Here is a 19,168-nt window from a genome sequence, read left to right on the forward strand (position 1 = left end):
CCCAACACTTTGGGAGGCCAAGGCAGTTGGATCATTTGAGGTCAAGAGTTCAAGACCAGCCTGGGCACCATGGAGAAACCCTGTCTCTACTAAAAATACAAAAATTAGCCAGGTGTGGTGGGAGGTGCCTGTAGTCCCAGCTACTTGGGAGGCTAAGGCACAAAAATCACTTGAACTTGGGAGGCAGAGGTTGCAGTGAGCTGAGATCACACCACTGCACTCCAGCCTGGGTGACAGAGTGAGGCATCATCTCAAAATAAAAGAAAAGAAGAAGCCAAGAGGGGAGGAAGGGTGTTTAGGAAAAATGACTTCCAAAAATGTTCAGCTGCTGCAGAGAAGTGCAGGAAAGCCTCTCCCACCACCTTGCTTTCTCCTCCATAACCAGCCACACCACTCACAGTCTCTCACTAAGTATCCATACATGAGACGGGACATGAATGTGCCTCACTCAGAGCTGGGCACCCAGTAAGAGCTCAGTGAGAGTTAGTAATAGTAGCAGAGTGGTAAAAATAGATGTCAGAGCACTTTCTAAATTATCTCATTTTAAAACCAGCTCTGAAGATCCATCTTTTAAATGTCTCTTATACTCAAAAAATACACCTAAACAATCTCGGTGGCTTTTATGTTCATGTTTCTCCCAAAAGATAGATTTATTTGTTGTTTTCTATGTCATCAGTCTTTAGAAAAAAAGATACTCAGTCCTGGTGTAAGCTGATTTTAAATATGTATTTATCTTGGAGGCCCCCTAATTAGAGAATCCCATTGCTTTCAGCAGTGAAATGTTTTTTTTTCTGCTCTGCCAACTACTGAACTATCTACAAGCTGAACCTTTTATTAATAAAGCAGATAGTTACAAGTCAAACAATATTTCTGGAGTATAAAATTTCTCTGAAAAAAAAATCCCATGTTCTTAGCCTGGTAAAATTTCGAACTGCCTACAGCAGAATGAAACTGCACGTCACCTGTACCCCTTTGGACTAAAGGTTCTGCCAATGTTTTCTTCTTTTCTTCTTTGGCATAATAAACAGAATCCTGTGTTTTAGGGGGTATGCCATCATATTTACAAGGTTCTTTTCCTTTGGAGTCCACCTACAGGACAAATGAAGAAGAGAAAGTGCATTAGGAACAGTGGGATACAAGGAGTCCGATCAGGTTCTCTGGGGGTGGTCAGGAAGACACAAGCTCCTCAGAGAAACAGTAGGAGGAAACTCAGGCACCTCCAAGAAGCCTCACTTCAAATGCAGCCTCTTCTGCTCTATTACTTGCATTCCCCTCTGAAAAGCAGCAAAAATAATTCTCTCCCTCCCTCCCAGTGCCTTGGCAGGCAGAGAAGGTTAGTCCACTTCCTAACTGTAGGTGGCCTTCCTAAAACCTGACAAAATAAGGGCTCGCTTTAGAGGAACAAGCAAGTCAAAGGAGGCGCCTCTGGTTTTTTGGAGACACTCTTTAAAGCTGAATAAAAACTGCTGTTCAGCAAGCATCACAAAGCCGTTCCTGCTGGAACCTCTGAGCAGGATGAGAATATCTGTGATGAAAATCAGCCATGTGGCGGTTTACTTTGGGGTTGCAATAAGGGAGAACTCACATGTTTTTTAATCTGTAAACAATAACAAAGCACAACTAGAACACAAAGTAAGATGACATGCAGATACCTGCTCCTCAAATTAGGACGTGGTCACACCCTGATGAACATGTCCGAAGGTGAAAGTATCTAAAGTCGAAAATGCATTTAACACACCTAGCCTACTGAACATCATGGCGCAGCCCTACCTTAAACATGCTCGCAACACTTACGTTGGCCTGGAGGCGGGAAAAGTCTTCTGGCACCGCCGTCCACTGCAGAGGGCACGTGGCTGACAGGGAGCTGTGGCCGTCACTGCCCAGCATTCCGAGAGTATCCCACGGCTTTCTACTGAATGTGTGAAGCTTTGGCACCATCATACAGTCAAAAATCCTAAGTCGAACTAAGTCAGGACTGCCTGTAATTCCCTTAGCACCATTACAGTTCTATCCCATAAACTATCTTTATAATACAAAATGTCTTTTTTAGGTTTTCTTTTTTTGATCTTTTCTCAAGTATTTGGAAGTGAATGCAGGCTGAAGTATATAAATAGGTATTTCTCCCGAGCTCTCTATGTCACTTAAGAAATGTCAAACTAAAAACACCTGCCTTGTGCCATTAATATATTGCGTATGATGCAAACTGCCAGGTTTTCAATCTTTGTGGAAATTAAGGTATGAAAATAGCCCTCCAACCTTATACATGCGACCACACAAAATGTTTCTACCTATTTTAAGGAGTTTTCCTACGAGCTGAAATCATGTTCTTAAGGAGAAGAAATGAGATCTTAGCAGAACTGGTCATGGAAACAGAAAATGGTATATGGTGCTTGTATTTTGGCTGGGGGTTGGGATTCTGAAAGTCTAGTTGATTCTTTTCAGCATCACTGAACTCTGGTTGTTGAGACACATTTTCCATAACTTTGGCCTCTAAGATAAAGACACCGTGTGTGTGTGTGTGTGTGTGTGCGCGTGTGTGTGTATGTGTATGTGTGTGTGTGTGTGTGGTGTCCTATTATCTCTGGAATAGTACTCAAAGGACAATGACAAGCATGCACGACCCACCCTCGTAACGAGGGCACAGAAGCAGTTGTGACACAGAATACACAGCAAATGAGAACCACCCACGGTGTGACCCAGCCCCCACCACCCCGGGCACTGCAATGAGATACAAACGCGGAGCCTCCACCCTGACGTGGAAAGTCGCCCAAAACGAAAGTAACTTTGGATGCAGCAGGATGGCTGGGCAAACAGGAGGCACCATGTCATTACACCAATTTATTTCTCATCTCATACCTTACCCAAGCACACGCAGGAAATGTGAGTTTTTGCAAATACCTTATTTCTGTGAAATCGGGAGCAGCGCAGATGCACCCTCCTGTCAAGTCTTGGCTCAAATTGTCCCTCTGCCCTGTCATTCCCAAGAGGGGTGCCCTGTCCCTTCCCTTGCCCTTCACACTTTACCCACAGCAGCATATGTAATCCATAGACAATTTATTGATGATGTTTGTTGTGTTTTTCTTTCATCAGCAGAAGGTTAGAAGCCACCCAAGGGCAAGGATGTTGGTTTGTTTCTCCATTAATGAATTCCCAGAGCCTAGAACTATGCCTGGCACATAGCAGATGCTCAGTAAATATTTGTTAACTGAACAGGTGAATAATGCCAGCACGCCTTATCACTTCCCACCGTTCAAACCCTTAAGGAGGTAGCCACAGCCTTGGGAAGACATCCAAACTCCTTAACCTAGCACAGTGGTATTCATGCTCCAAGACCCACCTGCCTTCCTAGTCCAAGCCATCCTTCCCTGCACCATACCTGTGCTGCTACAGCTCCCTTCCACGTGGAATTCCCTTCCTCAGCTTCTTCTTATGACGGCTCATCCTCCAAACCCCAGCTCAAGCCTCAACTCAACGGTCTCTTTGATGTGTTCCTATGACACCCTGACATAACTAACCACCGTGCTAAACAAAGAGTCAGCTCTCAATATGTGCGTGTGTTCAATTCAGCAAGCATAATAGTTGCTCAGTAAATCTCTGCTGATTTAATGAACTGAGCAGGAGGATGGAAAGACAGTAGGGAAAGAAGAGTTGAAAATCTGACATTTCTTCAGACAAGAAAATGCAGGGCATTGATAGACACAGATTCTGCAGGCCAATATCTATATTAAGTACATATTTTATCTGAACTATTGGGGAGGTCTCTTACATCATGCACCTTTGCCTCTTAGTACTTTAGTACTTAATACTGAAGGCGTGGGATCTATTTAATACTTCAGAGTGTGTTTCCTCACAACAGAAACATCATCTCTTACATAATCAGAGACAATTGCCAAATTCAGGATATTCATCTGATATAGTATTTTCATCTATTCTACCATCCATATTCCAATTTTGTAATTGTCACAAAAATGTGCTTTATAGCATTTTCCACTCAAGAAAATATCTGTTCAGGATTCACATCACATTTAGATGTCAGACCTCCTGAGTCTCCTCTCACCCGGAACAGCTCCTCAGACTGTCTTTCATGACCTTGGCATCTTTGAAGAATGTAGGCCTGTCTTGCATTGCTTTATAGAAAGATCTAGAGTTGGCTATGTATTAGTCCATTTTCATACTGCTATGAAGAAATACCTGAGACTGGGTAATTTATGAAGAAAAAGAGGTACAATGGACTCACAGTTCCACATGGCTGGGGAGGCCTCACAATCATGGCACACCTTCCCCACAAAGCAGTGCTCCTGTCCTTTCCAGCTAATGCCATCTGCAGGACATATAAATATGCTCTTTCCTCCCAAACTTCCCTGCCCTAAACTGTGGTCCAAGTCTGAGTCTGTCCTAGTCAACCTTCAGAATAGAGCTTGTTGATGAACTTCATTTAAGTGGAAGATCTTGACTTCTTAAACAGCGCAAATTACAACATGAGTTGGAAAACTGACTAAAAGAAAGCAACAAAATGTTAATTCCATGGAAAAGGGAAAACGTAATCTAACCCCCAAACACTAACCCCCAAACCTTACAAATTGAATCATACCCAATCCTAGTATTGCACTTACTTTTCTTAATTTTGCTTAGTTTAAACTGTCTTTTAAATGTGGAGTCTCAAAGCAGTTCACAAAACTTGGGTCAGAGGAGAGCAGAGACTACATCTTTCTAGTTGCATATAATAGAGGTAAGCGATGAGAAATGATGAAGTCGATGCCTCCTCTGGTTACATTACAATTCTAATTTAGTCTGCTCATGTTAACTACCATGCTAATAGACTAAACATCTGCAAAGGTTGCAATAAAGCAGGATTCAAATTTTATTCCAGTTTTCTATATCTGAGCAGTAGCATCCTCAACAGTCACTGAGCAGCTCTGGTGGGTGAATTCATTCATTCCCTCAGTAATCGCCTACTGAGTGTCTACAAGGTATCCAGCTGGAAAATACATGACTAAAGAGCACAGTTCTACCCCGGAGAGCGCAGCAGAGAGAAACGCACGGGTAGCACCAAGCGCAAGTGCCTCACTTGGTTTTGTGTCCAGCCCAAAAGAGCAGAGTCCATTCTAAATGGTGGGCTGTGAAGGATGCTGGAATGAGCCCAAAAAGGGCTTTACAGAGAAAATGGTGCTTACAGTCAGACAATGGGAACAGTCAACAGTAGGACATATATTCCAGGGAGAGAAGAGAGCAGGTAAGAGTAAAGGCTGTGAGACTAGAGACCCCGTGCAGCATGGTGGGACTAGGGCCACCTTGGCGGGTGCTCTTGCATTGGTGACACAGAGCTGAACAAGGATACGAAAGCCTGGGTATGAGCCAGGGTCGAGGGCAAGGAGCCTTCAGTTACCGCGATAATTAAATTTCCATTTTAGAAAAATCCATGACCATTCTAGGAGCCTGGCTGGCAGTGGGATCTCCTGAGCTGGGTGACATCCCGAGCCGCGCTTACCAGCGCTGGGTCACGGGCCCGCCACGTCAGCTGTGTGGTCTCAGGTCTCTCTGAGGTGTGATAGAATGGAGATGGTGCCTGCCTCCTGGGGCTGTGCTGGGGACCACAACACTTCAGACAGGGAGGGATCTCAGAGCCAGGCTGGCAGTCGGCCAGTGCTCATCCAAATGCCAGAACGAACCTCCGTGAGTGAGTGGAACAGGTAAGACTTGACTCCGGACACACTGGCAGCGGTTGGGCATCAATGGTGGTCCAGGGGAGGGGTGTGGAGGGGCTGTCTCAGGAGAATCGGTGGGCAGTGTACAGACATAACCCAAGCACTCAAGGTCCATGTCCCTTCAGGATAAAGTCCAAACTCTTGCCACCCTCCCCCAACACTCAGCCCTTCACCCAGGCCCAGCCTGCCTCCCCATCCCCTTCCCAGGCAGCCTCACACACGCTTGCTGTTCCCCAGCTTGTCAGTTCCCCTAAAGCCCTACTCTCTCCAGAACAGCTGCCTCCTCTCAGCCACCTGGAGAACTCTCCTACACATCCTGCAAGACTCAACTCAAAGGTCGTCTTGTTCCCACACTGATATAGTTTGGATGTTTGTCCCCCGCCCAAATCTGATGTTAAATTGTGATCTCCATCCTTGGAGGTGGGGCCTGGTGGGAGGGGTTTGGGTCATGGGGGTGGACCTCTGATAGCTTGATGTGTCCTCACAGCAGTGAGTGAGTTCCCACGAGATCAGGTTAAGTGTGTGGTACCTCCCCTGCTCCCCCCGACTCTCTCTCTTGCTCTTGTATTTGCCATGTGAGACGCCTACTTCCCTTCACCTTCTGCCATGATTGGAAGCTCCCTGAGGCCTCCCCAGAAGCTAAGTAGATGCTATTCCCATGCTTCCTGCAGAACCGTGAGCCAATTAAATCTCTTTTCTTTATAAATTCCCCAGTCTCCTGTATTTCTTTATAGCAGTGTAAGAATGAATGAATACACACAGCTTCCTTCCCCCAATACCCCCTCTGCACACTACACCACGTTATGAATAGTTCCACAGCCACATGCCTTGTGGTTTTCCACTTACACAGCCATTTCTCCTTCCAGCCTGCAAGTTTCCAAGGACAGGAGCAGGACAAAGTGCATGGCACTCCAGGTGGCTTTTGTCGGAACAACATGGATCTACAGCAGCACTTGGTTAAAAAAAAAAAAAAAAAAAAAAGGATCAAGCAAGAAAACATGGATCAAGCAGGAATCCATGGCTTTCACGAGGAAGCATGCATGAACCTCACGTCTTACACCCACATTTCTCTCCGTCTCAAGTCTCAAGCCCTCCAAAATCAATGTGAGCTCTGTTTACAAAGGGGACAGGTACCGCTTCTCAATTTCATTCATCTTTCTCCCTATTGAAAATGTTTTCAGAAAATGAACCTGAGGTATGTTGGTTTTATTTCTCTGCAGTGCTTTAAAGACTATTATTTTTCTCCAGAGCCTATTTCAATTAATCCAGCTATATTTTAATGCTATTATAAGAGATTGTCTAGCTCAGGCACACAAAAGGCAGCCTCCCAGGGTAACTTGGGATGAGCCAGTTTGTCTAATTGAAGGACAGTAACAACCTATTTCAGAGTCAGTCCATCCTCAGGTAAGGAATGACAAATGCTGACAGCAAAAAGTTCCCATGTGAATGTCCCATTTCCATCCCAAGTGGGTCAAGTTCTTCTACCAATGAACCAGGCCTGCTTTGAACATTTATTAAAGTGAAAGATTTGCTAACATTGAACCTGGCTGTTGCATCCTCAGGCTGCTAAAAGATGACAATTGCAGCCTTGATTGTTGTGATATATTGCTCCAGCCTTGACATGATTAGCCAGCAAATGTCAATTCCAAAGCACTCATTTCACAGTGAAATTTACTGTTCAGAACAGGTTATTAAAGTGTGGGTCTCAGTCTGGTATGCACATGCCTCTGCAACTGTTTTCACGCACACACACACACGCACCTCCTTAATTTATATGCTTTATCTCCTTTTCATTACCGTTCACTATGAACACTTGTGCTCTATGCCCAGAAGAATTTAATATTAATGTTCTGATTGCAGATGTGATATAAATACAATGCTTATTAACTATTTACTGATTTTTCACAGAAGCCTGCACCATAAAACATTCATTTTAATATGTGAATGCAATTTTAAACATTTATTAAATTAGCATTTCTTCTTTGGAGGGCAATAGCTGTTAAAATCACAGTAAATGCAGTTCCTGTAAAACTGAATGCTATATAATGAGAGTAGCTTCATTCAATTACTTTCATTGGACTAAAAGTTCCAGTTAATTGTGCCAGACAGGATACTGGCAGACTCATAATGGCATATTTTCCAATGCTCAAATATTTGAATCAAGCAATAAGTGAAGTGAACCAATAGAATAATGCAGGCTATTTTCAAAGTATATTTCAGATGTGCTAATAACTAAACTGCATTCATGTTTTTTTTTCCATTTCCTTGGGAAATGGGCTTTTTTTTTTTATTTTACTTTAAGTTCTGGGATACATGTGCAGAACGTGCAGGTTTGTTACATGGGTATACATGTGCCATGGTGGTTTGCTGCACCTATCAACCCATCATCTAGGTTTTAAGCCCCACATGCATTAGGTATTTGTCCTAATGCTCTCCCTTCCCTTTCCCCTCACCCCCTAACAGGCCCCAGTGTGTGATGTGCCCCTCCCTGTGTCCATATGTTCTCCTTGTTCAACTCCCATGTATGAGTGAGAACATGTGGTGTTTGGTTTTCTGTTCCTGTGTTACTTTGCTGAGAATGGTGGTTTCCAGCTTCATTCACTTCCCTGCAAAGAACATAAACTCATTCTTTTTTATGGCTGCATAGTATTCCATGGTGTATATGTGCCACATTTTCTTTATCCATTCTATCATTGAAGGGCATTTGGGTTGGTTCCAAGTCTTTGCTATTGTAAATAGTGCTGCAATAAACATATGGGTGCATGTGTCTTTATAGCAGAATGATTTATAATCCTTTGGGTATATAACCAGTAATGGGATTGCTGGGTCAAATGGTAGGGAAATGGGCATTTTTAACAGTGCAAATGCAAGTTCTTTTGCTGAATTAAGAAAAAAATATTTTCTTCTATTCAAAATGGAAACTGAGAAATAAGAGGCGAAGAGCTGTGCTCTCACATCTTTCAAACATTCTGGACAGTGCAGCTCCAACAGCTTAAATTAGAACTTCATGGCCTTGGAAGGAAGTCTGATGACAGAGATCCAGGAAGAGTAAAATAAGAGGGAAGAGAGGCGGGAGTCAGCATTCCCTGAGACCCACAGAAGGGAGGTCCAGTCAAGCCACTCGAATGTTAAGTACAGCTGGGATTCCAAGTGCAGAGGTCAGAGGCCAGATGCCTGCTCTTAAAACACTACAGCTTTGCCTTGATGGCAGCAGTTAGTTTACCAAGGAAAAACGTCGTCACACATAGATGAGATGTCACCTACTTCACAGACATCTGTTAGATGCAAAGGAGCCCCATCCTTCTATTCCATAGAGAATCCACAATGATAATCCCAGACAAACATGGAAGCAGATGTATCCTCTGCTGGACATGCAAGGAATTTGACTTGACATCGAAAATACTTTTATGCATGGATATTATCTCTCATGCCTCCCTTCACTCTCATGTAATAAATGTGCTCATCTAGAGCAAAGCAACTTCTCACACAAATGTGCAACCCAAAGTCCTGCTTCCTCCTCCTGCAGACCTGATCCTGGCTCCTGAATGCACCACCCTCCCGCCATCCCTGGAATCCTGAGGTCGGTCTTGACTTCTCCCACGTCCTCCACAGTCATCTCGAGGTGCTACATTACTCTCTGTTATTCTCCACCTCACTTCTTTGAATCAAGATTCCATGAATCATACTGCAAACACGTAGCTATTTTATATACCACTAAGAAAGAAAGGAAGTGCCATTTAAAGTATGTCAGCATGCTTTAATTTCCTAGAAGTTCTATTTTCTACTTACTGAAGAAGCCCTTCTAGAACCATTTAGACACCCATTTTTATGACATAGCATGCTTGTACATAAAGAAAAATGAGAAAATAACAGAAACAAATCACCTGAATACCCTCCAAGATTTTACATCCAGAGTCTGACTCTTCTGAGCCACTTTTTGACTCCGAGTCAAAGGCATCAGTGCTTCTGCACGCAGCGTGGGAAGGATGCCCCGCCCTCATCTCTGAATTGCCCCTGAGCCATTGGTACCTGAACTGCACATTTTGGTGCTGGTGCTTCTGCCCTGCAGAGTCGAAGGCAATCCTTTTGCACCACTCTCAGGAACAAAATGCATGCGAGTGTGGTTGGTTGCTTGCTGGCCACACAGCCCTCCCCTCTCAGGCTGCACACAGGTTTGCAAAGTGAATCGGCTCTTCTGTGCTCCTCTGTTGAGGGAGAGCCTATTTCTCCACCTCCTGAAATCTAGGCTAGTTTGTGACATCCTGCTGGAAGATAAGAGGCCACATGGAAGTGAACCAAAATGCTCAACAACCAGCACTAGCGGCCAGATGTGTTAGTGAGGCCAGCTTGGACATCCCAATCCAGCGAACCTTCCGCTGAACACAGCCTCATAAGCAACCAAGGTGAAACCAGCCCAAGACCTGTGGAGCCAACCCACCGGACTTAGAGAAATCATAAACCCTTGTTGTCTGAAGCACCTGGGTTTGGGGGTGGCTTGTTATACCATGCAGATCACTGACGCTGGCAGCTGCAACTTTGTGTGTCGACCTCCCTGTCTCAGGTCCTACACAAGAGCTGGCTGTCACTCTGCAAGAATAGATGGAATTGAAGAAGAATATACTCAATTGATAGCAAATTTGCATCGTGATGTTCTACTTTTAGGCCTTTCCATGTATACAATAACTTTTTGTTTCAATTCTCATAGAAAAATCATTTTGAGGATATTTTACACAGCAGTTAAGCTCAACATGTACAGAATCAACCCCACACACAATTCAATTGAAGACACAGTCAAATGAGCAGCTACAGCCAAGTTTATCCATGAGCAACCAGCACCTACAACATGGCTGCCCACAGGAGTCCTGAGACGCTGTCAACGTCAGATGCACCTGTTCCAGGGATGTCGGGATGTGGGAACATGCCCTCCATAGAATCAATGATACACAGCATCTCTCAAGTCCCACTGTTCTGCTCCACCTGTCACCTCACTGGGAATGTCACAGTTTTTCAGGACCAGCCCTTCTCTGTCTATTTTGCTCCCTTTTCAGTCCATACAATTTATTCCATCAGTAGTAATGAGTATCAAGTAAATATAGTCCATTGTACTCCCTTGCTTAAATCTGGATCCCTGCAAATAAAAACATCTTCCTGGGGAGCCCAGCTCCCCTGACCCCTACGTGCCCACTCTCACAGTGCTTTCCCCCCATAGGTATCAGGTGTTTCTTCCTGACTCCATTGGGCAGTGTTGATGGGGAGACATAGGCAGATGTGGAAGTTAAACAGCTTATAGGAGAGGCATCAATGATCTGTTGGAACTGTGGAGATGGGGAGGTTGGTGCTGGTGGCATCTGGGGTGATTTAATTACTGGGATTTAATTTACTGAGCAGGAGGGCTGGGTGAGGTCTGCTAGGGTTACTCCCATGCTATCGACACTCTGCCTTCTCCAGTCGTGGAAACTCACACTCCACTCATCTTTGTGTCTCTCGTGCTAGCAGAGTGTGCTTAGCATGCTGCCAACACCTCACCACGGCCTCATGGACGACCAGACGAATCAATGAGTGCCCCGTTCAGGCCTGATATCCTGTGGGTCACAAGTTCTAGGTCATGTTTGTGATATGTTCATTGAAGGGTCAAGAAAGACTTTCTGTTTTGTATTCTAGGTACTTTTTTTTAAGCTTGCAAATTTAAAAGAAAATCCAGCATCCGATTTTAAAGAAAGCCGATACTTTGGTTGGCCGATGTTATTAGAATGTGCACACCACCAAGGGTCCCAACAGCCCCCCATATTCCGCAAGGCAACATCTTCATGAAGAGCACGCCTGTATTTTTTTTTAATTTTGTACCTTCTTTTCCAAAAAGATGTTGTGGCAATTCACATAGAAAATAGATAAAAGGTTTAACAAGTTAGAAATGGAAAACCTGGGGCAAGCAAGTAAAGAAACAAACACATTTATCATAAATGGCTAAGTTGCTGCAAATCATCATAAATTCCAGCCTCAGAGAAGCCCTGTGTGTGGAATTCTTTTCATTCTTAGAAACACACCCTCTCTTCAAAATGAGGCCAAAAGAATTAATACTGAGTTTTAAGATAATACATCTTTACAGATGCAGACCTTTATATAAGGAACGATGGAGTAAGGCATATCATTTTTGTAATCTCAGTGACCATCATTCATCCATTCAACAAACACCTAATATGAAAATGTGTTTCTTAGAGAAAGAAAATCTAAAATAAATAAGGCGATCATTCAACTCAAGAAGCTACAAAAAATAATAAGAGTCAATTCAGAAGAAAAGCCTTGGCAACAAAAGCCAGAGAAGGACAACATGAGAAAGAAGTCAGACAGGCTAAGCTCACTCATGAGCAGACATGCAGAAATCTCCAATAAAACCTGGCAAAACATATTCAGAAAAACATTTTTTAAAACATCAGGCTTAATCAGTGAATGAAGTTGGATAAGGACCGTGGCCGTGAACTCGGCATGAAGACTCGGGTCAGCAGTGTCGTTATTTCCAACAACACCACGCTGCATTAGTGCAAGTGCAGAGGAAGTGCAGGCTGGGCTCACCCAGGGCTGAACACTTGCCAGGTGCACACAGTGGCTCGCAGGTGAGAAAGTCAAAGCTATTTGCAGGGAGTGATTAAAATGGCAATCATGAAATCTGAGCTGCAACAGCAGAAAAGCAAAGCCCAGGGCTACCTGTTAGTTACTGGGAAAGAAAAGACCAGGACAATGCCGACCCTCAAAGCCAGTGTGTCACAGTAGGAAGGGGACTTGAGCCAGTGAGCCAGGCAGACAGGCACTGGAAAGAGTACGTGTTCAATAGCTTTGTCAAATAAATATTAATGTCAATAGAACCACTAAAAGGCAGTATTTGTAGGATGATCAGGGATATAGGAGGATCACGTAAACAGTTACAAGGACTGGTAAGCCCCTCTAGGACCCAGCTTCTGCAAATCTTCCTGGTCCTGGATCCTGATACCTCCTTGTCATTATTCCTCATGCTTTATGCTGCAACTTCAAACTGTGTGATCAGCGCACACACACACACACACATATGCATCCATACACATAGGTACACAGGCATCCACACACACATGCATCCATACACACACGTGCATCTACACACACAAATGTTTCCATATGAATACCCATGTATGCATCCACAAAAACATATGCCTCTATACACATGTGTATCCATCCATACACACATATGCATGTGAATACATACATACACATGTATTCATATGCACACATGCACACATATGCATCCATATACACATGCATCCATACATACACATATGTACTCATGCACACATGCACACATATGTATCCATATACACACCTCCAAACATACATATGTATTTATACACCAACACATATGCATCCATACACACATCCATACAACATATGCAGGCAACATATCCATACAACATATATGCATCCATACACACATCCACACACATATGCATCCATATGTACACACACATATGTAGGCATAGGCACACACATATGCATCCATACACACATGCATACACACATATACATCCATATGTACACACACATAGTCATATGCACACACATACATCCCTACACATTTATACATACGCACATGCATGTGCATTCATACACACGTGTACTCCTGTGTACACATGCACACATATGTCTCCACACACACACATGCATTCATACATACACATGCATGCCTCCATACACGCATGTATTTAAATACATACATATGTGCATTCATACATACACATGCACCCATACACACATGCATATACACATATGCATCTATACATGCATGTGTGCGTATATAAACATGTATTCATATGCACACACATGCATCCACACATACACATGCATCCATGTACACACATGTGTACCCATCATATGCACATCATATACACATCATGTACACATCATATGCACCCACGCACACATATGCATCCATACACACATGCATCCATACATACACATGCATCCATACATACACACACATGCCTCCACACACATGTATTTATACACACACATGCACCAGTACATACACACACATATGTATTCACACACACGCACATGTGCATGCAGTGAGCTGCTTCTCCCACTGCTGCCTTACTGTCACATCTGCCTGGAATGTCCTCCTCCCACCCCCCGCCAGAGCCCACTGCCACTCATGCCAAGCTTGAGTCAGTTACTCTCCTCCCTGTCCCATAAAAGTCCAAATATATTTTTGTCTTCACACCTACTGGGTTGCATTATAAATACCTATGTGTGCCTCTTAGCTCTGGACTCTGTGTTCCAAACATAAACTTCCTCTCCTATTCACACCATTCTCAGAAGTGCACCTGATTTTTCCTTATAAGCCTGGCACTGATGCTGGCCCAGGCCCTGGCACTGATGCTCTGTTTACAGCTCGGGCCGTCACCCTGCGCTGTGCCCTTGTTAATGCCAGAAGACGCCAGAATCAGAAACAAGTTACTTACTTGTTTTAAAAAGTTACTTACTTTTTTCTTTCTCTGTGAGTTTTTTTCAACATTCGCATACCTTCTGCAAGACAAAAGATGTTCAATTTGAAATGTAAAGCCCGGCCCTAAGTTATCTCTATAAAATGCAGACTGCAGCCTTGTCTTTAGGAGGGAAGTGACCACGAGGAGGAGCAAGCTGTCCACAGAGGACACGGCTCGTGGCAACAATGATTTCCCAGCTTTGGGAGCAGAAAACGCCCCAGGAATCTGTTCAATTTCCTTCCTGCAGATCAGATAGCCCATCCTCCTTCTACCACAGTAAAGAGCCCCTGTCCACCTGCTGCCTTTGCAAGTGCAGGCATCCCATTTCTAATTCCTCTTTAGTGAGGCTTTCTCCAATAGCTGCCTCTCAAATTTGGAAATGCTTCTATCCCAGGATTCTCTGCAAATTCAGAGCACCTCCTTGGTCTATTCTGTGTAAGCTGCATGAACTTCAGTCTCTGAGTGATTGCATGTGGCCTCCTGTTGACCCTAAGCTCAACAACTTCGGCAAGGGGAAAAGATATTTAAGCCAGTCAGACCCGGTCAGGGCTTCCCAATGAACAGATAATGGCAAAAAGCAAAACACACTGAGAGGTGGGAAACACGTAGGGGGCAGATAGAAAGAACGACTCAACTCCACAGCCCCACAGTGTTCCTCCTCACTGTGCTATTAGGACTATTAGCACAAATTAAGTCAATAAAATCAAGAAATATCCATGTGTGCCAGGCATACAGGTGGGACTCTAACCTAACCATCTGCCCGGATATCAAACTGCTGTGGGGTCGTCCTTGGCAGACAGGACAAAGGGAGCCTTTCTCTGCCTTGAGGTGCAAACCCTAGCAGCACGTGAACCAGAATAGGAGGAGGCCATCCCAGACGCTGCGCCCTCAGTGGAGGTTCAAGCACTCGTGCTGATGTGCTGCCTTACTGTCACATCTGGTACCACAAAACCTAAAGGATAGAGGAAGGCTGGCCACCTGCATGGTGTTCAAACCATCCATCCTGCTCCACCATAAGATGAAAAATGGCAGCTCTTTTTCTTTGCTCGAGATAATGATCATTGAAAACTTGACAAAGAACTAGCTCCAGGAAAGTTCCTAGTAAGCCCTCAAGTCATGTCCTACACGAAATGCATTTCAAACACACCCGTCAGGGCTAAACAATTGAGGATGAAGAATCCCACAGATGGGCTTCAGAACCACCCATCTCAGCACCCTTCACCTCCCTCCTGGTCACTGCTTCATGTCCATAAACACACACACAGTGTGGCACCCGCATAGCCATGCCCAGATTACTACAAAAATCATGGCTTTTTTCACCAGGAGAGACTGACACCCAGCACAAATTCTGTATTTTAGATATGGGGAAGCATGCCAAATTAAGAAAACAAAGCATCATGCTGGGTGCATCACAGGCAGGCATAACTGTGCCTAGAATCAGCTCTGAAGCTGTTGCACATTTCAACTCCTGATCTCTAAGACTCCTGGTATCCCAGAGAAAAGCAGTGGACTCTGTGTAGATCTTGCTGTCCTTGTGAATACATCATACAAGAGCAATTCCCCCACGCCTCATTTTTAAAATCTAAAATTGTATCATACATTAAATAAGAATATTACATTTCACTACTGAAAAATAACCAGTAGCTGAACTGGACCTATTTGGGAGAGATACTGGGGAAAAGGCTAATTTTTTTCCAAAACTCAGGAAAGAAAGGTACAAAGCATGCTCACTGTTGGACCTCACTGGGCACCCTTGGAGACTTCCAGTAAGGAAAATGTTTGAAGGTCTCCAGTCCCACAGCAACATAAAAGTGATTGTCTTGCAAATCCTTTGAGTTGCCCAAAAGATGCCCATTCATTGTAAATAATCTGTAAAAACAGAAAGAAGAAATGAGATAGAGACTTGAGGACCAGTAGCATAGGGCTTGGGGTATTTGTGCATACACTATGACATGACTAGTGCATGGACCGCTGGAGAAACAGTGCTCATCGTAAGCATGTGTTATCCAAACGGGCCAATTAAACCCGATGGGAGCTGCTCTTCCAGGATTACACTTGCTTTCCACTTTTAGATTTTTTAATTAAAGTGTATTTTTAATTATATACAATTGCTCATAGGCTCTTGAGAACCATGTTACACTCTTGGTTAGTGTTCAATTAATTTTAACTAATAACAGCTAAAATTAATACAAATTGGCCCACATTGTTATAACAATACTTGGAAAACAAACCAGGATTTATTAGCAAATAATATGCATTTTTATAAGCACCAAAAGACTAATATTAGTCTACTTTTTACTCAGTAATCCTTTTCAGCAGGTACTCCTTCACTAGTTTATTTAAGAAATGATACAATTAACTCAATGCTGAGCCTCTATATGCATAAGACAATGAGGTAGGCAATGCATTAGATAAAAATAAGCAAAAGAAAGTCTCTGCCTCCCCAAAGTCAGGAAGCACACAAAAGCCTACAAAGCTAAATATGACAAGAGAAGTGCAAAGAGCTGGGGTCCCAAGAGGAGAAAGGCTGAACCCAGCTGCAGGCTTCACAGAGCTGGAGGAACTTGCAACAGGGTCGGCAGGGTAGGTGGGATTTCATCATGTACGGTGCTGTAAAAAGGCCAGAACCCAGGGCGAGGAGGGGAACTGACAGTCACTGAGGGTGAGGTGCAGGCACAGCTGTGACTGTGCAGGACAGGGGCAGTTTCCAAAGGGCCTTGAATTCCGGGGAGGAGCATTTATCATTAATTTCATCAGAATGAAGATTTCCAAGGAAGAGAGGATAAGGGCTATGTTTTAGCACTAGTGAGCGGGCAGCTGTGGCCAGGATGTGACTGAGGAAGAATTGCCCCTGTGGGAGGAGGCTCAGAGCTTCTGCAAGAGCCTGAGAGGAAGGAATGAATTAGGGCAGGAAGTGCAGGAGCAGAAGAGAAGAAATGCAGCGGGCATGGAAAGGAGGAATCTATAGAACCTATCCCTCCGCAGAGCTGGGCGTCAGAGCTGCCCAGAGAGTCAGCTTCAGAGTTCTGGGCCCCACTGCAGAGCTCCCAGCTCAGGAGGCCTGGATAAGGCCTGTGTGTGGCATTTCTAACAAGCTCCTGGCTGACAAGCTGCTGCTTCTCCTGGGTCCCATCCCGAGAGCTGCTGCCTGAGACCGACCCTGGAGGCATCAAGACAGGAACCTGGGAGAGGCATGGCGGAGCTGCACCTGGGGAGCTGGTGGGCCCACCTGGAGCAGAGGCTTCCATGGGAAACCCAATGCTTGGAATTCTGTTCTCCTCCCGCTGGGGCCTGGGGACAGTCAGTCCCCTTTGGTGGACTTGGACAGCCAGTGCCAGAATCCCCAGGAGTAAATCAGGAACATGCAGAAGCCTCACTAGGGAAGTGGGGGACTGATGATGGTCCTAAGGAGAGGGCACCCCCAAAGCAACTGCTCCCAGGGGCCAAACAGCAAGGCTTTGAAGGGTGGGAACAGACAGACCAAGAATTCACACACAAATATGAAAAATGCCATCAAAGAGATGGCAGATATTGCCGGTATGAAACAAGAATATGAAACCATAAAACAGAAGCAAGTAGAAATACTGATGTGAAACTCAAGTCGTGGAAAGAAAGATCACAATAGGGGTGAGTCGTAGAATGGACATGGAGCAGGTGCAAGCTGCTGTTTGGAGGTAAAACTGAGGAACGCCCTTAGAGGAAAGCAGGGAGGAAGAAAGAAGCAGGATCTGCAGAAGACGAGCTGAGAGATGAGGGTGAGCAGATGTGCCGACACCGGTGAAAAGAATTTCAAAAGGAAGTTACAGCAAGAGTGGAAGGAGGAAATATGTACAGAAATCATGAAAATTAATTTCCTGGAATTGAGGAAAGAGGACAAGCCACAGGTAAAAGAGTCCATGGATGCCAAAGAACAGAAACTGCAGGAAAACTCGCCGGCAGACATCTGAGTGCGACACCCAAGGTCACAGACAGCATCCTAAAGGCACTGGGGAGAAAGACCTGGTCATACCACCCGGCAGGACAGGACCAACTGGGGCCTTTCAGCAGCAACACAGACAGGAAAGACGCTGATATTTTCAAAATCTAGAAGGAAAGAACATTAAAGCCAGCCAGACCCTCACGTAAACAGAAAGGACGAGATTAAAGTGTCCTCAGGCTTACAAGGCCTCAGGAGATTCGCCACACAGACACCCACGCCAAGAACATTTTTAGAGGACGTGGTTAAATAAAAGGAACAGCGAATCCAGGAGTTGCTATGAGAATGACGTGAAGTAAAGGTGACCAAATACAAGGACCAATTTGTGTTGTCTTTTTTAAAAAAGCTAAGATCAAAGAAAACATATTCATCATAACCCAAAATTCAATTCTCGATCATAGCCATGCGATAGGGGCTGTTGAGGGGAGACCAAGGGACAGAAAATCGTGCTTATGTTCTTGGCTGGGGAGGGGGAAGACATGGAAATCAATCAGCTCAGAATCTCCAAGGCTTGCTGACTGGCAGATGAGGGAGAAGGTGTGTGCAGTGTCCAGCGTGGATCCGGGGATTCTGGGTGCCGAGCAGAATGATGGAGCCGGGAACAGGCAGAGGAAGGCAAGGAGTGGGGCTGATGGCTTGAGTGGAGGTGGGTAGAGGGGAAAATGAGCTGTCAGCAGCTGGGTAACCGTAAAAAATGCACCTGAAAAAACTCAACTGGAATGTCTCTGCATAAACCAAAGGCATTTCGGGTTTTCCTTCCAGCAGCAGGGGTCTTGCAGGAATGAAACTGGCTGTTTTTGTGTTCATTTGTTTGCTTCTAGGAAGTTGTGTACTTTTCATTCAGGGATGGAACTATAGATACCAAAGAACAGGACTCTGGATAGCTCAGCGCAGGACTTGGGAGATGCCCACTGAGTGGAGACAGACCCATGGCCACCAAACTGTGGTTTAAACCCTATGGGGCCAACAGGACACCT

At 44.6% G+C, this 19,168-nt stretch overlaps 1 protein-coding gene across 4 annotated transcripts in view; it reads right to left on the reverse strand.

Annotated features, from left to right (window-relative positions):
• Positions 1-19,168, reverse strand: part of DCDC2C (doublecortin domain containing 2C) — a 145,265-nt gene that overhangs the window by 77,463 nt on the left and 48,634 nt on the right. For all 4 annotated transcript variants that reach the window (XM_063594666.1, XM_055108298.2, XM_055108299.1 and 1 more), the window contains exons 5-7: positions 15,947-16,084; positions 14,213-14,255; positions 963-1,089 (exon numbers count right to left, since the gene is read on the reverse strand). In XM_063594666.1, coding sequence (XP_063450736.1) covers positions 963-1,089; positions 14,213-14,255; positions 15,947-16,084 — 308 coding nt within the window. The remainder of the gene's footprint in view (positions 1-962; positions 1,090-14,212; positions 14,256-15,946; positions 16,085-19,168) is intronic.

This window comes from Pan paniscus, chromosome 12 (genome assembly GCF_029289425.2).
Source record: "Pan paniscus chromosome 12, NHGRI_mPanPan1-v2.0_pri, whole genome shotgun sequence".
NCBI classification, from domain to species: Eukaryota; Metazoa; Chordata; class Mammalia; order Primates; family Hominidae; genus Pan; species Pan paniscus.